General features: G+C 66.5%; 8 protein-coding genes across 8 annotated transcripts; 5 read left to right on the forward strand and 3 right to left on the reverse strand.

The window, feature by feature from the left end:
• Positions 1-78: 78 nt before the first annotated feature.
• On the forward strand, positions 79-2,730 carry EMIHUDRAFT_462938 (putative threonine synthase; the record flags this gene model as incomplete). Its single annotated transcript, XM_005782459.1, has 8 exons — positions 79-354; positions 599-901; positions 949-1,107; positions 1,150-1,455; positions 1,626-1,802; positions 1,925-1,964; positions 2,038-2,114; positions 2,283-2,730. The coding sequence occupies 8 exons, from the start codon at positions 79-81 to the stop codon at positions 2,523-2,525; spliced, it is 1,581 nt and encodes a 526-aa protein (XP_005782516.1). The 3' UTR covers positions 2,526-2,730.
• A 675-nt stretch (positions 2,731-3,405) lies between these two features.
• Positions 3,406-4,039, reverse strand: EMIHUDRAFT_203547 (hypothetical protein; the record flags this gene model as incomplete). Its single annotated transcript, XM_005782460.1, has 3 exons — positions 3,406-3,609; positions 3,676-3,706; positions 3,777-4,039. The coding sequence occupies 3 exons, from the start codon at positions 4,037-4,039 to the stop codon at positions 3,406-3,408; spliced, it is 498 nt and encodes a 165-aa protein (XP_005782517.1).
• A 1,019-nt stretch (positions 4,040-5,058) lies between these two features.
• Positions 5,059-9,812, forward strand: EMIHUDRAFT_462939 (hypothetical protein; the record flags this gene model as incomplete). Its single annotated transcript, XM_005782461.1, has 7 exons — positions 5,059-5,838; positions 6,598-7,170; positions 7,246-7,527; positions 8,084-8,119; positions 8,191-8,439; positions 8,664-8,888; positions 9,026-9,812. The coding sequence occupies 7 exons, from the start codon at positions 5,059-5,061 to the stop codon at positions 9,239-9,241; spliced, it is 2,361 nt and encodes a 786-aa protein (XP_005782518.1). The 3' UTR covers positions 9,242-9,812.
• Positions 9,813-12,268: 2,456 nt separating this feature from the next.
• EMIHUDRAFT_99562 (hypothetical protein) lies at positions 12,269-13,216 on the reverse strand (the record flags this gene model as incomplete). The annotated part of the gene is made up of 1 exon (XM_005782462.1): positions 12,269-13,216. The coding sequence occupies one exon, from the start codon at positions 13,214-13,216 to the stop codon at positions 12,269-12,271; it is 948 nt and encodes a 315-aa protein (XP_005782519.1).
• Positions 13,217-13,750: 534 nt separating this feature from the next.
• Positions 13,751-14,620, forward strand: EMIHUDRAFT_203552 (hypothetical protein; the record flags this gene model as incomplete). Its single annotated transcript, XM_005782463.1, has 2 exons — positions 13,751-14,143; positions 14,261-14,620. 2 exons carry the CDS (start codon positions 13,751-13,753, stop codon positions 14,618-14,620), a joined length of 753 nt encoding a protein of 250 aa, XP_005782520.1.
• A 323-nt stretch (positions 14,621-14,943) lies between these two features.
• EMIHUDRAFT_434525 (hypothetical protein) lies at positions 14,944-17,019 on the reverse strand. Its single transcript, XM_005782464.1, has 7 exons — positions 16,381-17,019; positions 16,200-16,241; positions 16,031-16,111; positions 15,720-15,822; positions 15,392-15,651; positions 15,071-15,327; positions 14,944-15,044 (listed from the first exon to the last, which is right to left on the reverse strand). Exons 1-6 carry the CDS (start codon positions 16,948-16,950, stop codon positions 15,073-15,075), a joined length of 1,311 nt encoding a protein of 436 aa, XP_005782521.1. The 5' UTR covers positions 16,951-17,019; the 3' UTR covers positions 14,944-15,044; positions 15,071-15,072.
• Positions 17,020-17,911: 892 nt separating this feature from the next.
• On the forward strand, positions 17,912-18,201 carry EMIHUDRAFT_203554 (hypothetical protein; the record flags this gene model as incomplete). The annotated part of the gene is made up of 2 exons (XM_005782465.1): positions 17,912-18,026; positions 18,083-18,201. 2 exons carry the CDS (start codon positions 17,912-17,914, stop codon positions 18,199-18,201), a joined length of 234 nt encoding a protein of 77 aa, XP_005782522.1.
• A 225-nt stretch (positions 18,202-18,426) lies between these two features.
• EMIHUDRAFT_203555 (hypothetical protein) lies at positions 18,427-19,193 on the forward strand (the record flags this gene model as incomplete). Its single annotated transcript, XM_005782466.1, has 4 exons — positions 18,427-18,582; positions 18,674-18,867; positions 18,936-18,990; positions 19,122-19,193. The coding sequence occupies 4 exons, from the start codon at positions 18,427-18,429 to the stop codon at positions 19,191-19,193; spliced, it is 477 nt and encodes a 158-aa protein (XP_005782523.1).
• Positions 19,194-20,476: the final 1,283 nt, after the last annotated feature.

Raw genomic sequence — 20,476 nt, forward strand, 5'->3', positions numbered from 1 at the left:
GGTGGAGAACACCAGGGCAGACGCGAAAAGAAATCATCACCTGCGAGAGCGGAGCTTGAGGTCGGAGCTTGTCGGCCCATGCTGCTGCGTGGCGTTGCACAGAGCGGGAGAAGAGGGCTGGTGGCGCGGCCTGTTCGGGTGTCCGCTCGCGGCCTCGCCGCCGCCGCCGCCGGCGGCCAGCGCATCCTCTACCGCTCCACGCGTGGCGGCCAGTCGGACCTGACGTTCAGTGAGGCGGTGCTGCAGGGCCTCGGGACGGACAAGGGTCTGCTGGTGCCGCAGGCGATCCCGCGGTTCGACGCGGCGACGCTCGAGTCGTGGCGCGGCCTGCCCTTCCACGCCCTCGCCGCCGAGGTGATGTCGCTCTACCTGACGGATGACGACCTCTCGCGTTCGGAGCTCGAGGCGTCCCAGCAGCCCCTCCCCTCACGGCTGCCGCGCCCAGCATGGCGGGCCTTGCCAGACTTCACCGCCACCGCCCTCACCGCCACTGCCATCACCGCCACTGCCCTCACCGCCACCGCCCTCGCTGCCACCGCCCTCGCTGCCGCCGCTACCCTCGCCGCCGCGACCCTCACCGCCGCCGCAAGCACCCCAGGCGCTCACCGCGGCGAGCTACGGGGCGCAGTGGCGCGACGAGGCGGTGACACCGGTAACCACGCTGCCCGGCGGGATGCGGCTGCTCGAGCTGCACCACGGCCCGACCTTCGCCTTTAAGGACGTCGCGCTGCAGTTTCTCGGAAACCTCTTCGAGCTGCTGCTGGCGAAGCGGGAGGCGGCGGGGCTGTCGCACACCCTGACGGTGGCGGGGGCGACGTCGGGCGACACGGGCTCGTCCGCCATCCACGGCTTGCGCGGCAAGCGTGGCGTGGAGGCCTTCGCCTCTCCGCGAGGCGGCGTCGTGTCTTGTCTCTCCGCCTCGTACCTCGCCCAGGGCGTGCTCCGTAGGTCTTCATGATGTACCCAGAGGGGCGCACCTCGCCGACGCAGGAGCTGCAGATGATCTCCGTCCTCGACGCAAACATCCACAACATCGCCCTCGCGGGCACCTTCGACGACTGCCAAAACATCGTCAAGGCTCTGCCGACGAGTCCGCGCGCCGTGGCTGTGAACGCACCCTCCCCACACGGTGTGAGCGGGTGTGAGCAGGCGCTCTTCAACGACCACGCCTTCCGGGACAGCGTCGGCCTGGCCGCGGTCAACTCGATCAACTGGGCGCGGATCCTCGCACAGACCGTCTACTACGTCCACGCCTACCACGAGGCGACCTCGCCCGGCGCTGCACTCGAGGGCACGCAGGTCTCGTACTCTGTGCCGACGGGCAACTTTGGGGACATCCTCGCGGGCTGGTACGCAAAGCAGATGGGGCTGCCCGTCCGCAAGCTCATCGTCGCGACCAACGAGAACGACATCCTCCACCGCTTCTTCCAGGCTGGCGACTACTCCCAGCTCGGCGTGCGCGAGACGCTCTCGCCGTCGATGGCGCGCAGACGCCCCGCGGCCGCAGACCTGCGCCCGCAGACCTGCGCCCGCAGAGCCGCGCCTCAGAGCCGCGGCCCCGATCACCCCCCCGACCCCTCCCCCCCCCCTTTCGACCCGTCCCTCCCGTCCCGTCCCCCGCGCAGGACATCCAAATCTCGTCCAACTTCGAGCGCTTCCTCTTCCACGCGGGCGGCGACGACGCGCCCGCGCTCAAGTCGCTGATGGACGGCCTGGAGGACACGAAGCGGCTTACGCCGCCCCCCTCGCTGCTCGCCGCCTGCCGGGAAGAGATGGACTCGGAGCGCGTGGATGACGCCGAGGTGTGGCTGCGCCCACCGCACCCCTCCTCTGCTAACCCCTCTGCAGACGATCACGCGCCCGCCGTGAGCCGCGGCCCCGCTGCCGCCGCCGCTGGTGAGGAAGCCGTCGCGCCGCGCGGCAGGTGCTCGCCACGATCGCCGACGTGCACACCGCTTCGGCTGGCGACCATACCCTCGACCCGCACTCGGCCATCGCCTAATTAATGATTAGTTATTATTGATTAATTAATCATAGGCGAGCATACCCTCGACCCGCACTCGGCCATCGCCGTGGCGGGCGCTCGTCGCTACTTGCAGCGCGCGCCCGAGGAGGAACTTCGCCACCACCGCCCACCGCAACCCCCAACCCCCACCAACGCCCACGCCACCACCGCCCACACCACCACCACCATCGCCCCTGACCTCCCCACCCCTCGCCACGCCACGCCTCGCCACCGCGTTCTCTTCCTGGTGACCGCCGCCGCCGCCTCCCCCCCCCAGGCTGGCGTGCCGATGGTTGCCCTCGCCTGCGCCCATTGGGCGAAGTTTGCGTCGGCGGTGGGCCGCGCCATCGGGCCAGAGGAGGCGGCCAAGCTCGAGATGCCCGAGCCGCTCGCGTCGCTGCACGGCAAGCCCACCCGCGTCGCGCCTCTGCCGAACGATGTGTCGGCCGTGCGGCAGCACATCCACGCCACACTCGCCCAGGCGCACGAGTCGTCGGACCAGGAGGCGGTCGGCGCTTGAGCCGCTCATGGCGCCGCCGCCGCCGCCTTTGTGCAGGCCCCAGTGGCTCATCCGCTCTCACGCTCCAATCGAGCACGCGCAAAGCTATGGCGCGCGGCTCGAGGTCGGTCCCAGTCCCTGTGTGCGGTCGCACCGCACCACGCGCACACCACGATATACGGCATGTTCGACACTCACTAGGAACAAAAAACCGATCAATCGGTTCTTCACAGAAAACTGCGGCCGCCAGCGACAGAGCGTCTCGCTGGCGGACGGCGAGAGGAACACGACAAAGGGACGTCCGGACGTCCATCCACTGGGATGAGACGTAACTGGAGATCTAAGGTCGAATCTCCCGATTCCACAGCCGCCCACAGGAGCGCCGCCTCAACACGGGGTCTCGGCTCTATCGAGCCATGCTAGCTCCAGCCGCAGCCCCACCCGGCCGCCCGAGGGTGTTCCCGCAGGCAGAGAAGACCAATCCTGGGGGAAGTAACCTTATAACACACCGGTCTGCAAAATAAAGCATGAAACTCATAGCACAGACAACTCTCTCTCACCTGCGTGTGGTCACCCGGCCCAACACACCTTGGCAATCGAGTCTCCTCTCGTCAGTCATAAAGGCGTTCGCTCCTCGCACCGCGCGTGTGTCTTTGCTCTGACCTCTGTCAGACACGTCAACATCTGTGGTGATGTGCGATCGCAGCCTCTGGCGGCGACTAGCTCCGCCCCCGGCGACCGGGATACGCACGTTGCAGCGGCGGCGCACCTCCACGCATGCATGCGCGCCAGCCGGAGGGCATGGAAGGAGCCCACCACGAGCGCGAGGAGCCTATGTGGCGAGAAAGTCGCGGTCCAGGCGACGCGCCGCGAGAATGTGCCCATCCTCTCCGCCCCAGGCTTAGCGCCCCGCGTGGATGGCGCCCGCCCAGGGCAGTGACGGGCGCAGAAATTCATAGACGGGCGTTCCGCCCGCAGCGAGCCACGCCCAGTGGAAGGGGAGGTAGAATGCGGCGAAGAGGACAGGCCAGAGCCAGAGGTTTGCGGTGGGAGCGGCGGCTTGCTTCGGAGACAGCAACGTGCAGTCAGCGATCAGGAGGGGCACCTGTTCACCGCGGACACTGTGAAGCGAAGATATCGTTACACGTTGGTCGGCGAGCGGGAGAGGCACGGAGAGCGCGTGCATCGTCAGCTCGTCGAACCTGCTCACACATCCAGCACAATGGTGGTACGTCGCTTCAACAATGTCGAGCAGTCTGGACTCTAACACACCGGAACGCGTGGCGCTGGAGGTAGGGTGGCAGCGACGGGAAGATGACGAGCCAGAAGACGGCGGCGGTCAGCAGCGAGGGCGGTGCCACCGTGCAAAAGAGCGTCACCTCTTGCACCGCCTCCATTCGCCGTGCCGCGCCAAGAGCGAAGAACGCAGTGACACCGGAAAAGCACCACACAGTGAAAAAGCGCGCTGCGCGGAGGCCTACAGCGGAGCAGTTAACCTGCGCCGCTGGAGGAGACCAGATGATGCGGCGGGACATATACCCTCAAAATCGGCGCCATCTGGGTGCGGCAAGATGAAATGGCCCACGAGCGCCACCGCTGGGCCCAGAGATAAAACTTCTGTGATGCCATGCGTGACCTAGTAGTGTCCCCAGCTATGGGCGTGTCCACGTTGGAGCCAGGTGTGGTGTGGGCGCGAGAATAGCTCCGCCGTTCATGGAGGCAACCGATGCGAGTCGACTGGTGTGTGTCGTCGTGGTTTCGTATCAAGAATTCTCTCTCTCTCTCACAAGCTCAGACAGTCGAGAAAGGGATAGACAGCAACGACAGTCAGAAGTCGGCGCTTTCACACACACACACACACACACACACACACACACACACACACACACACACACACACACACACACACACACACACACGCGCGCGCGCGCGCGCGCGGAGGGTTCCCTAAAGGCAGGGAGCCCGAACCCAGTCTCGGAGGCGGGTGGGTGGGGTGAGGTGGGGTGAGGTGGGGCGAGTTGTCGGCGTTGGCGTCGGTGCGAGCAGAGAGAGGTGCCGTGTCTCCTCGTCCGCTCCGTCGCACTCTCCTCGCACGCCGGCGAAGCACCATCAAGCTGCTGTACGGCCCCGGCATCGCCTCCCCTGGCTTAGCTAGAGTGAGAGATATTGTGCACATGGTCAGTTTCTACAATATACTCGCTGACACCTTACCTCCCAGAGCTCGTCCCGGTCCGCCACGGCCATCCTCGGCCTCCGGAGGGCCCCCGGCCGCGGCGCGGTGCGGCGGCGTGCGTCACAAATCCGACCACAGAGCACCGGGACGCGGTCGGGCGATCTGAGGTCCAACTAGGCGTATGCATTGCCCATCCAGGGCTATCACCTGGACCCATCAACAGGCGCCTGCGGCGCCGTGGTCACGAGGTGTTGTTCACACCTGGGCAAGCATTCATGCAGCACAGTACCTGGGCAACCATTCAGGGCGACGAGTAGGCTCCCCAGCACCGGCAGGGCGCCTGCTAAACCGAGGGCTCTCGGTCGGGTTGACTCGGCAGAAATGCTGACGCTGGCGCCGCTTCTCGCCAGCCATGTTGTTTCAGGCCATCCGTTGCTGCTCCAGCTCGCGTTGCCGCGGCTCTCGTTGCCTCTTGCGTCAGCGCCGCCGCGGGTGCCGCTCGCCGCTGCTTGCCTGGCGCCAGCCTCGACGCTGCACCCTCGCTGGGTAAACACGCTCAACGTGGCGCTTGAGGCGTCGGCGATGTCAACGCTGCTCGCCTACATGCTGGTTGACGTCGCAGCCACCTTCTCGGTGCTCGGCGCGCTCACCATTCTGCGCGTGGCGGTGCCGGCCGACTTTGCGCTCGCCCTGGCGCTCTCAAAGGCGCTGCGCGGACCGCGGCTCGCGCTGGACGCCAGCCTGGCCGCCTGGCTGACGAGGCGCTTCCCCGCCCTCCGCGCCGTCAAGGTGTCGCTCTGTTTCGACGAGTTTGCAGCCTCGCTGCACTCGGTGGGAAGCAGCTTTGACGAGGGCCGGCAGGCTGCTGGCGGCGCTCCTCCGCACGCGAACGCGCCGCCGCGCGCGAGCGCTCCGCCGCGGGCGAAGCTGGCGACCGCCGCGCAGGCTGCGCGCCAGATGACCTCGCAGTACGGCCTTGCGTACATGGCGGCGAAGAATGCCGTCGCCCTCGCCTCGATGCTCATCACGCTCGCCGCCCTCCGGACGGCGAGATCGGCGACGGCGGCGCTCATCGCCCGGCTCGGCGTCAGCTCGGCGGCGGGTGAGCTCGCGGGCCGAGCCGCCCTCGCTGTAACGATCCACTACGCGTTGTTTCCTGCGGTGTGTCTGACGGCGGCGGCGCTCGGTCCACGCCTCCACAACGCCACCCAGCGACGACTCGGGGAGCGGCGGCCGTGAATTCATTTCGTCGACCTTGTGTAACCGTCTCATGTTTGGTTTGTCCTGCCGCGCACATTGTCATCGACTTGTATCCGACTTGGTGGTTGGTGGCTGTGGTGATGTAGCGATGGTGTGGGTCTCTAGTCGCCTAACGCGTAACGGCTCCTAAAAAGAAAGAAAGAAAACAGACAACCCAAGGGAGGGATGGGAGGACGGCACCACGCCGCCACCACACAGGGATTTTAAGGAGAGGTGTGTGGTGCGCTAGCCGTCGCCCACCCTAGGGAGTCTGCCTCTTCCTATCTCTCTTCGCAGTCTCTCGCCGCTTCTCGCTGCAACCTTCATGCCACCTCGCGGTCGTCCCCTTAGGTATATTGTTGGCAAATCAAGACACAGAGCTCACACAGAATCACAGCGGGAGGAAAGCGGCGAGTCGCAATTCCTGGGGTCCTTGTGGCCCCACTCTCGTCGTTCTCTCCCTTGTCATTTCCTCCTCTGTCGCGTCGTTCTCTTCTGCCTCGTCCTGTGACGCCGGCTTCCGTGTTCCGTCTCGCGCCACGAATTCTTCAAAACGCTGCCTGACACTGCCCTCCTGGCGTTGCCGTTCCACTTAGAAGCGCGCGCGGCGCTGTTTGGCGAGGACGGGAGCGAGAGCCATCCTTGCAGCCGGTTGTTTAACGCCCAGTGCGGCGACGGCAGCCGATGGCATACATGAAGGCGCGCTGCTCCCAGTCGAAGGGCGCCAGCCAGACCGACCCGTTGGGAGCACAGTCGGCCGGTGTCGCCTCCTCACTTGCGGCGCAGCCCGTCGACACATTGCTCGACGCGGTCTCGGCTGCGGGCGTCGGCCGGCTGGACTGTCTGCGCGACCTGGCGGAGCCGCGGCAGGCCGTGCCAGAGTCCGCCGCTCTGATAGAGGCGCTCCTTCGACCTGGGAAGCCCATCCTCACTCCTCAGGAGGCAGAGGTGCTGCGCGCGTGCAGTGTTGCGGCCGCGCCGGGGGAGATGTCGCCCACCCACTCGCAGCTCGAGCGCGCCGCGCGCTCCTTTGCAGACGTCCGGCCACTGCCCGCATCGGTGTGCAGCCGGCTCGTCTCTCTACTCCGGCCGAGCGGTGCGGCGTCGGCCGCGGACGACGCCGTGGCCGCCGCGCTGCTCGCTCCGCTGCTCGTGGGCAAGACCCTTGGCGCGACTCTCGGCGGCTGGGGCGCTGCGCATGTGCTGCTGCTCCTGCTCGGCGACCGTTCTCCTGCCTCTGCCGCCACAACCACGGTGCTCCCCACACCGCGCCGCACCAGAGGCGATCCGTCGGAGGCGTGAGGGAGGGTGCCGCTCGCACTGCCGCAGGTGGTTCGGATGCCGCTCGAGGCGGCGGCAGCGCGCGTGCAGCTCGTCCCTCTCCCTCCGGCCTGGCGGGTCGGTGCTGCCTCGCACGCGCTGCAGGCGGCGGTGCATGCCGTGGCCGACTCGCGCGAGGATGACCCGCGCCGGCTTGTGGACGGGGACCTCGTCCTCGCCCTCGACGGCGAGCTCCTCTCTGAGACGTCGCAGCTCACCGTCCTGCGCGACACCGCCCGCGCGGCCAGCAGTGCCGCGCCGCACCGGCCCACCAGCAGGCCAGACGCTAAGGTGCCTGGCGGCAGAGGCACGCACGCAGCAGCTGAGCTGCTCCTTCCAGGAGCCTTCCAGGAGCCTTCCGGGAGCCTTCCGGGAGCCTTCCAGGAGCCCTCCTGTAGGCCGGCACGCAGTGCGCGAGCTGCTCGTCGTGCGGCGGGTGGCGCCGGAAGGAGAGGGCGGCGCGCCGGCCCGGCTGCCGCTGGCCTCAGCTGGCGCGGCCCCCGCGCCTCTACCCGCCTCCGAGCTGACGCGATCCGAAGGGCGGGGCGCGTCGCTGGGGCGGGGCGCGCCGGAGCCTCCGTCGAGCGAGCGGCGGCCGCTCGTTGCGCGGCTTGAGCGGCGCGAGGCGAGATGCAGCCGAGATGCAGCCGAGATGCAGCCGAGATGCAGCCGAGATGCAGCCGAGATGCAGCCGAGCCGTGGACGAGGTAGCAGAGGTGCAGGAGAGGTGCAGGAGAGGCGCAGGAGAGGCGCAGCAGAGGCGCAGCGATGCTCGAGCGTCGGGGGGAGATGATGCGCCTCGGGTGCACTTCCCTCGTCCCCGAGCCCTGCCCGAGCCGTCCCCCAGGCGGGCGCGCTAAAGGAGACGTCGCGCGCGGCGGAGGTGCGGCGAGAGGCGAGAGCGCCCTCCCCCCCTTTCCGTGGGTCCGCGGTTCAGCAGCGGCGGTGGGTCAGGTGCGGCGCGAGCAGGTCGCCCTCATCCACGCGCGGGCTGAGGAGGCGGCCGAGGCACGCGCAAGTGAGCTGGTCGCTGCGGGCGGTGCCGCCGCAGAGGCGCGGATCGAGGAGGTGAAGAGGGAGGCGGAGGCGGAGCGAGAGGCGGCGCTGCAGCGCGAGCGAGAGCGGCTGCAGCGGCTCCACCTCGAGGAGATGGCCTCGCTCCGCAAGCAGCTCGGCGCGGGCGGCGGCGCGGCGGGCGCGGGGGTGGCGGGCGGCGGCGCGGCGGGCGGCGGGCTCGAGGAAGCCGCCGGCTCGGGGCAGGGAGGGAGGGGAGGGGAGGGGTCGGAGGCGCGGGGAGAGTTCGGGGCGGGAGAGCCAGGCGAGGCGTTGTTCGGAAGCCGGCTGCAGCGAGCGGCGCACGGGCTTGTCCGATCTGCGGCCGAGAGACTGGACCCGAGGATCGACCCGACGGGTGGACCCGACGGTAGGCGCGCGAGCTGACCGAGCTCGCGCGGCTAGCGGGCGGCAACGGCGTGCTCAACGCGGCGGCGCTCGCCCTCGGAGCAGAGGCGAGCTCGAGCTCGCGATATGAGGAGATATGGGGAGATATGGGGGGAGCAGAGGCAAGCTCGAGCTCGAGCGGCGAGCGGCGGCGGGAGAGGGCGGAGCGCGAGGCCCGCTCGCAAGGGCCGCAGGAAGAGGCGTCGTTCGAGGTGCGCGCGGGCGACGTCCTCATCCGTTACTACCCGGAGAAGCGCTCTGCAGACTGCACGCCGCCCGGAGCCGGCGCTGTGGCAGCGGCCGCCCCTCCGCCGCCCTTCTCCCGCCCGCCGCCCGCCTCGCCCCCAAGGCCCTCGCTCTACCCGCCGCCAAGCGGCAGCACGCCTCCGCGCCGGCCCCTGCAGAGGCCTCCCGCCCCGGGACTTGCCGTGCCGGGACTTGCCGTGCCGGCGGAGGCAGCGGCGGCGGAGGCAGCGGCGGCGGAGGCAGCGGCGGCGGAGGCAGCGGTGCCGCGCGCGGCGGAGGCAGCGGTGCCGCGGCGCGACCCGGCGCCGCCGCCGTTTGAGGCGCCGCTTCCCGCCTCGCCGCTTACTCTGCCGCCCGCACAGCCGTCCCCGTCCGCCTCGCCGCCCGCACGGCTGCTCCTCTCGCCCGCGCTCCCCCCCCCACAACGGGCGCCGTTGCCGCCTCCCGTATTCGGCTTGGCGCCCGAGTTGGCCGACCCCCGGCAGCCGGTCTCCGAGTGGCCGGGCTGGGCCCAGCTTCGCGCGGAGATCTCGCCCAGCACGCAGCCAGGGCCCGCGTGCGAGTCCTTGCCGCGGCGGCCAGTGTCAGCTGCACGGGCCCTCTCCGCCACCACCTCGCCCGGCCGCAACCCTGCGTCTCCGCCAGGGCTGGCACAAATGCGTCTCGGTGCGGAGGCGCTGCAGGCACGGCTCGACGCGTTGCGCAGACGGCCGGTTGGGTTTGGACAGCCGGTTGGGTTTGGAGAGAGGCGACCCTTCTGTGTCTCTTAGCGCGGACAGACGCTCTCGCTGGCGTCCCTTGTCCCATGCCTGTCTCCGCTGTGTGCTCCGCCGGGTAGAGCCATACAAGTAGAGAGAGTGTCTCCCAGTAAGCTAAAAGTACGTACAAGTAGCGACACACTTATGCGCGCGCCAGTCGTTAGATAACAATGTTGTATATGGTTTTGGCCTTTTGCGCGGCGACGGATGCGCATGGGGGCATCCCCTGTCGCCTGACGCGTACTGTAGTCAGACTGTACACACACCCCCCGCGCCCCGCGGCTACCGCAGCTCGCGCGCAGCCCGCCCTGAGCTGAGCCACGTCCGTCGAAGTTGCCTGATTTTGCACGTAAAACACATGGGGGCGAAGCCTGATTAGCATCACACACAATACGCGAGACACGCCTGACGGAAAGTACGTGTACGACTTGTCAATCATAATCTCTAGAGACGGGCCACGCTCGCGGCGGCCGGCGCCAGCGACGCTGTCCCCTGGCTCTAGGCGAATGAGGCGTCCTCGCTAATCGATCGTGTGTGCACCCGCTCAAGCGAGCCGTATCTCGCATGCTTGATGACGCGCTGCGCGTAGAGGTCGCCTGAGGCAAGGTGGCGGCAGCCTCAGAGTGCGCGAGCAGGCCTCATCAGATCGAGGGCACCGCCCTCACCAATCCAAAGAGTCGCGGGGATGGCGAGGAAGACGAGGAGAAATATGATGAAGGGCGCGCCGTTCGCGTACCTAGAGCGCGGAGAACCACGCCTCGAGGCGACCCTGCGACCGCTTCCCCGATGAGGGCGACGCACTTTCCCTTTGAGCGCCGGCAGTGCTCGCCGCAGCCGCCGGCACCGACAAAGGTGTCGTCGTCGTCGTGCCGGTGAGATCTCCCCGTGGCGTGCGCGTCGCCGGAGGTATTGCTCCCGTGCGGGTCCGGATCCAGCGCTGCCGTGCTGGCACCTGCCGTGCTGGTCGAGGACGCGTCTCTGCTGGCGCTTCGTGCTGCCCGCGGGCGCCGATACAGAAGTGGCGGCAGCGGCGGCGGCGGCGGCGCTGCCACCAGAGCCGACCAGAGCCACATCGGTGGCGGCGGCGGCGGCGGCAAGCGCGGCGGCGGCGGTGACCTGCGGCTGAATATCGCAATGGGTCTTGCCTGTGCCCCGAGAAGAGCGAAAATCACGGCGAGCGGTGGCCGCCAAGCTGCGAGGCCAGTCATACGCAGGTGTTCTGCGACGTTCAAAAGGGGCGCCACGTGGCGATCACGCGATTACTGTGGTGGTGCCACCAGGAAGCGAGCAGTGCTTGCGCCCTCGCGCGCCGCCTGCAAAGTTGAGATATAAAAAAAGCGTGCCTCACCACGTACGGATCATGTAGTCCCCACAATCGCGGTCGTGGGATCACTTGTCATGTGAGAGAGTGCGTTGTGTTCTTGTTTTCTATCCGCTTTCCCTCTTTCTTCAGACCGACCTCTCCTGCCCGCCTTTAGCGCGAGCCGGCTAGCCTCCAACGCTGCGGCTGGCAACGAGAGCCCCGCGCAGTCAGCAGGCTGCCGCTTCGGTCGGAACCCCTCCTGACCTCTCCTGCGCGCCAAATTCTTTCGTGCGGCTCTGGGCCGGCGCGGGGGCCCCCGGAGGAACCGTGCGCCGCTCTATTAGTCTCTATTAGCACCGAATTCCCGAATAAAGGTTAAATAGAGGGCAGATTTGGAGAGATCTCGAGGAGTACATACAGATAGACCCTCCAACCATCAGAAAACTCCGACCTGATCGGTCGTACTGACCGCCGACAGATCACTCCAGACAGCAGACACTCAGGCCGACGTCTGCACACGGCCGGCCCGTCGAGAGGCTTGACACGATCCGACCCTGCGACCCTGACGCTGCTGCTCTAGCTATGAGCCATGCACTGCTGACTGCTGCCACAATGTGCGACCTGTGCTGGCCCACTTGGCGGCCTTCCCGGTCAGTGGTGAGGCGCAGTTCAGAGCTGTCGATGGCGCAATGCCGCACTGGTCCCACATTGGTGACACGATACCACCACGTTTGCCGGTCCAAGAGAGAGGCACCGGCGCTGTCCTGAGAAGTGCGTGGTCCCTCTTGACTGCCCATGCGCGCGAGGCTGTGTAGGCATAGCCTCGAGAGTGCCAGCAGCCAATCCGAGGCAGTTTGTGACGCCATTGCATTGCGTCAGAAGCGTGCACGCGCTGGAAGGACACCTTCCTTCTGGCCGTACGATCAGGTCGTCACTGAATGCCGAAGACTAAGGCCGCGAGCTATGCAGGCGGTCAGTTGAGCAGCATGGCACGGTCAGCAGCGCCGACAGGCTGTCGCAAGGCGTGATAGCATGGCCGCAAGTATACGGGCCCCGAATTCCCATAAAGTGGAAAACAAGTAAAACATCGCAAAAAAGAAACCCCAAAAATCGGCGCTTGCGGCGAACCATGGGACCCCATCTCACCCCGCATGGACACCCTCTGGGGCCCCGCGCCGGCCCAGAGTCGTGCGGCCTGCGGGCCGCTTTTTTTTGTTCGCATCCCGCCATCCGTCCCTGGGTCCCTCGTGTCGGAAACTTTTTGTTTCTTTTTCGTCTCCTTTCCTCACACTGCGTCGCGACACGGCGGCGGGTGCCCCCGCGCGGCCTCGGCCTCGAGGTGGCGGCCGAGCTCGGTGAGGCGCACGCTCCCGTCCGCGGCCACGAGCAGGCGGCTCTGGTAGCCCGAGATGGTGGGCGCGATGTGCTCCTCGAAAAAGGAGGCGCGGTCCGACCCGAAGGTGAAGCACAGGTACACGTGCGGCGCCGCCGCGCCGCCCGCAGACGCGCCGGGCTCCGTCGAGTGATAGAAGTGCGATCCGAAAACGATCGCCTCGCCGAGCCTGTATCGGTACTGCGCGAGCCCCCCGTCGCCGCCGCCCACTCCACCCGCGACCGCCTCGCGCGCCGCGGAGGCCTCGTACAGCAGCTGGAAGTCGTCGACGCCAGAGTAATCCTCGAGCGGCGCGAGCAGCGTGAAGGCATTCGTGCCCACGCCGTCGCCCCAGTCGACGTGCAGGTTGGCCGACGCGCAGCGCGAGCGAACGACGTAGAAGGACGAGTAGAGCCGGATGCCCTCGTCGCAGTCCACCAGAGGCCGGACCGCGTCGGCGACGCCCGACAGGTCAAAGATCTTCCGGAAGGCCTCCCACGTCGGCATGTCGTCGACGCTGATCCACGCCAGGTCGGAGGAGTGCCTCTTATTCTCGTCAGTCGAAGAGCCTCCACGCATCACGAAGAAGTTGCCGTACGCAGAGCGAAGCTGCGAGCACGGCACGGGCTGCGCCTCGAGATCCTCGATCAAATTGCGCTCCAGGTGTGGGCGGATCGCGCCGTCGAAGGCAGCACGCGCCGCGTCCAGCGCCGCCGCCGGCATGGGCAGCCGGACCACGTTCGGTGCGGCGATGCGGCGGTCAAGATGGAGAACTCTGGGCGCATCGCGGAGTGCTGAGCAAACTGCGGGACACGGCGCGAGCGGCGGCGCTGGCCGTCGCGCGGCGACGAGCGAGAGCATATGTGTGTGTATATGACAGCCAGTATGACAGGCAGGACAGACAGGCGTCGCCAGGGTGCGGATACTCGAGTGCCAAACAAGAAGCGCTGAACAAGAACAAAACCTTCAAACATTTTTTCACGCCTCTGGAGGATGGCTGCAATCTCTATGACGCAGCCATAGTAGATGGCTGAAATGGCTGAAATGGCTGTCCCCCAGCCATCTTTCCCAAGATGGCTGCAATGCAGCCAGGTCAGCCAAGCGGGCTCACCTCGAGGCGGGCGGTGTGGCTGCGGTAGTGCGTCTCCAGCCATGTCTACTAAGGATGGCTGCTGTGTGTGTGTTGCAGCCATCGGGCTGAAGGATGTGGCTGCACTGCAGCTAGCTCAGCCATCCTTAGGTAAGATGGCTGTGAAGGAGCCAATGCAGCCCTTCTGGTGTTCATTCCGGCCGTGCCGCACTGTGGCAGTGCCAGCTCTAAGCCGCTCACACATCAGGATTGTTCGAGGAAGATCCGCTTGCCGGCCTCCGTCACAACACTCCTCACCGCCATTCATGGCGAACCTCCCGCTCACTCTGCCCGAGCTGTCGCCTCCGCTGCCGCCCAGCTGGTACGAGGCGCCGTTTGTCATCCGCTCAGAGCCGGCCTCATTGCCCGGTGCCTCGCTCGAAGTCCTCGAGCACCTCTCCTCCAGCTGGCGCGCCCATGCCGAGTTTTACCCTCGCGGTGCGCGCTCCGCAGCCGCGTCCGCGCTGCGGCTCGCGCCGCGCAGATCGCTGCGCCGGCTGAGGCAGGGCGATGCGTCGGGTGCATACGCGCTGCTGCCGGTGCCGCCACGCCGCTGGCCGCAGCTCCTCGCCGCCGCGGGCGTGGAAGAGCCGCCCTTTGTGGCCGAGGCGCGCCGCCGGCCGGAGGAGGAGTGCGCGTCGGCGGTCGGCCACGCCAACGTGAGCGCGCGGTTCGAGCGCGAGCTGCGGTGGCGGCTGCTTATCGTCGGCGGCGGGCCGGGCGCGGGGATGCATCTGCATGCCGACCACCCTCCCGCGTCGGCGTGGCACGTGCAGCTGCGCGGCCGAAAGGCGTGGACGCTCTGCCCGCCGAACCAGACGCGAGGCGGCGGCTGTCTCGAGGCGACGCTCGGCCCTCGCGACCAGCTCTTCTTCCCGCGCGGCTGGAGACATGCGACCGCCACCCTCGACGCTGGGTCCGCCTCCGCGTCACGCCTCCTCGTCACGCCACCGGACGCGCCCCTCTTCGGAGCCGCCGTGCAGGACCACTGCACGCGCGGGCTCGCGCTGAGCCGCGGCTCGTACGAGGTGTTGTGCGCCGCGCTTGCGCCCTGCCTAAGGCGGCTCATGGCGGGGCAGTGGACGCAGGATGGCCTCGACTCGCAACGGGCCGACAGCGCGAGGATACTTGCCTGATGACGATTGACGTTTGAGAGACTTGCCTGATGACGATTGACGTTTGAGCTAGGAGTGGCCAGTCAATTTCCTGCCAGTCTCCGCCAGCGGCGCAGCGCCACTATCAATCGTGTTTCATCCTTCATGCATCAAGGCGTCGGCGCTTGGTGGGGGTGTCCCCGCAGTTTGGTGTTTGCCGGCCTCGCCCGGCCTGGGCCATACACGCCCCCATGCCCTCTCCACGCTGACGGTAACGGCTAACGCTCCAGCCCCACCTCTTCCTAAGTCTCTTCCTCTACCCTGTCTACGCGACTCGTGAACGTGATATGTATTATTGCCCTCCAAACGTAATTTTGGCATGCGTCCCATGCGTGTCGACCATCGCGAGATGTGAGACGAGGGCCTGGCGCCTTCTCAGCCCGGCACATCTCTCGCCCGCCCGCGCGGCGCCGCGGCTTGTACACCGCAACGCGCTACATCTTTGCAGGGTCAAAATTGGCCTGCTTGCGGATGGTGCCCGGCCGGAACCACTCGGTGAGCTCAAAGACGTCCTTCCACTCGAGCTTCTCCTTGGACGCCTCGGCCGCGGAGACGCCCGCGCTCGTCGCGTCCGCGGGGCACGAGTTGTCGATCTGCGCGAGCTGCGCCGGATCGAGCTTGGCGCTCCGCATCGCCGCGTCGATCTCGGCGCGCATCTTCTGCCCGCCCGGCCGCTCGAGCGCGTCCGCCTGCTCGCAGCCAGGGGCGTGAAGAGCGCGCCGCCCCCCCGGCTCTGCAGCGCCCCCGCTCGACCTGCTGCGTAAAGACGAATGCGCCGTCGTACGGCCCCTGCTGCGTGTCGCCGCGGTACGCGACGACGCGGTAGCCGTCGCCCTTGCCGATGAGGTACCAGTCCTCGTGGAAGGTGAGGCCGAACATCTTGCCCTCCACCACCAGGTTGGCGCCGCCCGAGCGGCCCGCCCCCGCCACGAGCTTCTCCTTGAAGTTGTTTTGCCACGAGCCGGCGCCGCTCGGCTTAGGGACGCGAAAGAGGATGTCGTTGTCGAGCGAGCCTGCGGGGGGGGGGGGGGGGGGTTGTCGAAGGGGCGAAGTCTCCTCTACATCTCGACTCAATCTCGACTCAATCTCGACTCAATCTCGGTTGTGCGCGCGCCGTCGGCGGCGGCGGTAAAGGTGTTGGACTGGCACGGGTAGTTGTCGTACTTTGGGTTGTAGCCGAGCACCTGGGTAGAGGGAGAGGGCCGGAGGGGGAGTGCCGGCCTGGCGCTGCAGCAGGCTGCGGTGAGGCTGTGGAGTCTCGAGGGGCGCGGAGCGAAGAGGGCGACGCGTCCGCGCCTTGAAGCACGTGCGCAGGTCGGAGCGTCTGTGGAGTCTGTGGGGTCTGTGGGGAGCCTGTGCGGTGTCTGTGGAGGTGTGTCCAGTCTCAGAGACGTGCTGCGCCTTGAACCACTTGCCCTGGAGGTCGGAGGGCTTGAACGAGCCGACGACGGGCGGCGGGTTGGCGTAGAAGGCCTGGCCAGGCGGCAGGCGGGCGGTCAACGGCGGGCGGGCGCCCGGGCGGGGAAGGGGGTGCAGGGTCGGGTGGCGGGGTTGGGGCGGCCTGCGTGTCCTGCTGGACGCCGGTGGAGACGCACTCCTCCTCCTACGCGAGGCAAGACCCGAGAGGGCTCAAGGGGGGGGGGGGGGCTCGCCGCCCGACGGCGCACTCGCCCTACTCGAGCGTGCACGCGATGCTAACAAAGACCACGACTAGTATCGAGGTCTCTGAGTAGTATGGAGGCCTCGAGTGTGCACGCGAGCCAGGCGTTGAGCTTCTCCGACCCAAACCTCGCAAAGCACTGCGTCGCGCAGAGCTGCTCGCCGCGGCAGTTGCCGAGGCAGGTGATGCCCTTGAGGCAGGCGGGGTTGGTGAAGCACGCCTGGGTCGGCTCCTTGCACTGGTTGAAGAAGCACGAGGGGTCCGCCTTCATCTTGCCGCCCTGCTCCGCAAACTCCTCAAACCCGGCGGTCGAGGAGAACTCCGCCGCGGTCCGGGTGGCGACGTCGGCGGCGAGCGCCGCGGGCGCCGGAGGCAGCAGCAGCGAAGAGGAGGCGATGGCGAGCGTCGCGGCAGCGTTCGGAAGCCACGGCGTGGCTCTCCGCCTGCTGCTGCCGTGACCAACGCTGCTGCCGACGCTGCTGCCGACGCTGCTGGCGACGCTGCTGCCGACGCTGCTGCCGCTGCTGCTGCTGCAAGGCGACGGACGATGGTGTGCGGACGCGGCTGCGCCTTGCAACGCGATTGCACCTCGCGCGAACGCGAGGCAGAGGAGCAGGACGCGATGCCGTGGTGAGAATTTCAGCATGGGCATCCCAAGCAAGAAGTGGGATTGCACAGCAGTACCACAAACTGGGGTGAGCAACCTCGGAGAGGCCCAGTGCCTAGGCGCAGAGATGAACACAAAAAAAGAAGAAAGCACGCGGGCAAGGGAGAACAGAAAAACAGGTGGGGACCCTGTCCTTCTCCCACCCCTCGTTTGGCGTGCCCGTTTTATTTATTTATTTATGAACAAACAGAGGAGAGCGAAGAAAAAAATCTTTTTATAGGGGCGCGGGTGAGAGAGATTTTTATTAATTAATTAACTTCCTTCTTCTTCGCGGGTGCGGAGTGTGCGGTGCGGTGCGGGTGTGTGCGTGTCAAGTGGCTACAGCAAGTGACCATCCGGCTGTATTTATTAAGGTCCGACAGGTTCGGCACCGGGCACCGCCTCGGTAGGATTCCTACACAAAATGCGCGCCGCCGCCTGCGCGCGGAATATTACAGATCACAGATCACTACACAACAAACACAAAAACCTGCTAAAAATGTTCGTAAGAGCTACATACACTGAAAATCTCTCTCTCTACACAAAGGCCGCACCCGTAATCTGTTCTCAGGAGGTGTTGTTCACACCTACCCAACCTTGCAGAAGAAGAAAAACAAGCGTTCTTCAGAGCGCACCGTAATCTATCTGTGTGTTGCCGATGCTTTGCCGCAGCCATAGCCATGCCTAGGCTGATTGTGCTGTCGGCGAGGCAGCGGGCGCTTGCGTGCGTGTACACGGCACGAATGGAAGATGCCGCGCACACACCCTAGCCATAGGATACACGTGATGCGGGTTGCCGCTCTACTAGAAGATGCCGTGCACACAGCCTAGCCATTAGGATGCACGTGATGCGGGTCACCGCTCATACTAGTGGCCAAGAGTGAGGCTGTCCGTCTCGACCGAAATGTGAGTGCCCCCGCAGGTTGTCTTGATCGACATGCTTGGTCAGGCGCTAACCCTCCCCGTCATGCCGTTCTACGCACAGCAGCTGGGCGCCCGGCCGCACGAACTGGGAAGCATTTTTGCGGCATTCGCCATTACGCAGGCCTTGCCGCCAGGCGCCAAGTTGCTCCACCTGGCAAGTGAGGTTTCTGCCGCGTGTCGTAGGTGCTATCTCAGGCGTGGATGGGGTGGGCAGGCGACCGTTTCGGTCGGCGGGTCGTACTCATCGCAGCCGCCGTTGGGCCGGCCATCGGCTTTGCCGTCTCTGCCTTCTCATGGTCCTATTACTCCCTGATCCTGGCGCGCGAGGAGTGATTGAGGGCAACACCGCCATTGCCCGACATGGCTGGCTGTTCTTATAGGCTCGTGCACTCCACGGCCTCGTCTCGGGCTGCATGGCGACCGCCAACGCCTACGTTGCGGAGATCGTGCTCGGCGCCACCCGCAGGCCCTCGCACCTGTGACCACAGCGCCGATTCACGCCAATCTGAACAGGTGCCGCCCGACCAGCGCGCGCATCTGATGGCGGGGCTAGGCGCGATGACGGGCGTCTCGTTTCTCTTCGGGCCGCCCATCGGCGCAGGCCTCGCCAACTTGGGCGGCGTCACCGCCCCGTTCCTCGTTGGCAGCGCCACCTCCGTCTGTGCGGCCGCCGTCGCCTTCTTCAACCTTCTGTCGCCCTCGCGGCTCAAGGAGGTGAATAGGATTTTAGCGCCTTCCTTCTTCTGGCCAAGAAGGTGCTCAAGCGCTCCTCTAACTACTAAGTACCGGAGCTGCCCATCATTAGGTCGAGAAGCTGGCTGAGACCTCCCGGGCGGCAGGTCTCCGGCTGCGCATGTCCTCGTTGCTGCTTGGTGGGGAGGCTCGGAAGGGCGCCAAGGGCGGCGGCGCCCTCACGAAGCTCCTCGAGCACAACGAGGAGGCGGCCGAGCGGCCGTCGGGGACCGTGGTGGACAAGCGGACGGGGTGGGGCGGCTGGCGGTAGAGCGACTCCCGCCGAGGAGGGCTGAGTGGGCGCGACGAATATTGGCTATTGACTCAATTCTCAGGCAGAGCGACGCCAAGGAGGCCGAGTGGCGCGCGATCTGGCTCATCTCCGCCACGGTTACCTTCTCGCGGTTCGCTGTCCATGACCCGACCACGACACGTCCACGACACGTCGTGCAAGTCCACAGGCAGCCTTCCTCACGATGAGCGGATCGACGATGATGACCTGCACGGCGCTCTTCCTGCAGGAGCGGCTCAGCGCGAGACTGTGGCTAGATGTCGGATACATCGGCCACATTTGGGCTGGATCTCGGCCATAAGCTGCCCGGCTACCTCTACAGGAGCGGCTTGGCTGGGGCAACCTCGAGATGGGATTCGTCATGGGTGTTTCGTCGGGGAGGCCGCGCCCCTTCGCCCCCTCGTCAGGGTCGGAGAGGCCAGAGTAATGGAAGTAGGCGCGCAGGGCGTGGTTGGCGTTGGCGTGCAGGTCATCGCCTTCCCGCGCTGTCAGACCCACTTTGGCGTGCAGGGCACTGCCGTGCTCTCGTCCGTCGTCCTGGCGCTCGGTCAGTTCTCCCTCTCCCTCCTCCACCTGCTGCCGCTCGACGGACGGCGGACCTTGGGGTACTGCTGCGCGCAGACCCTGTTTGCCCTCGGCTGCTCTCACGAGATCGATCGCCTCTTTGTGAACAGCGGCCCTTCACACGGCCGTGCCGTCATTTCTTTAGGCTACATCCTCTCTTGCTCGATCGTCTCGCCCGCCCTCGCGGAGCGCGCAGGCAGCAGCAATTTGGGCCAGGTCTGTGTGGCCCAACTCGGCGTCCCGATTCGGTTCAAGTTGTCAAAGATTGCCCGCTGGCAGGTGGTCTCGCTCGGCGCCGTCTGCATGGGAGTCGGCCGCGTTATCGGGCCGATTCTGCTCGGAGGCCTGTTTGAGCTGTCGCCGGACCTCCCATACTTCGTCGCGGGCATCCTCGCCACCGTCGCGGGCGCAGCCGGCTCGCCCACCTCCTAAAGTGGAATGTTTCCAGAGCTTTCTAGAGCCTCCTTGCAGGTGCCGGCTGGCTCGCCAGCTTCCTCCTCTATGGCCGGAGCCGCGATCTGGCCTCGCGCCGGCCCTGTTTCGGGGCCTGTTCTGAATCTGCAGCAACTTTCCTGTAGGAAGCGCGACACGGTCATCTCGAATCGATCGAAGCGCGCGCGCAAGGAAAAGCGGGCCCAGGTCATCCAAATCGCTGTGGTGGGGCATTCTCGGGTGTCTATGCGAGGAGCTCCGTTTCCCGTTGTGTTGCGGAGGGCCCGAGGAGGAGGCACCGTTCGTGGACGTCACGATTCGGATACAAGGCGGGCGTCAGCACAAGCCAGTCCACCGCATCCACCGGTGGTTCGGCACGCCGCGCACGTTCCTCACCACCAACGGTCAGTTCAAGTTCGCCTTCTCCATCGAGGAGGAAGGGCTCGTATCCGTCACTCTCAAGATGGGCAAGGGTGCGCTTTAGCACCACAGAGCTCGAACGTTGCCATCAAGGTAGCCTCCCTAGGCCGCTCGAATCCACACCGGCCATGGCTTCTGCCAGCAAACGTAGCTCACCCGCTCGTCGTC

Source organism: Emiliania huxleyi (genome assembly GCF_000372725.1).
Source record: "Emiliania huxleyi CCMP1516 chromosome Unknown EMIHUscaffold_19, whole genome shotgun sequence".
NCBI lineage: Eukaryota > Haptophyta > Isochrysidales > Noelaerhabdaceae > Emiliania > Emiliania huxleyi.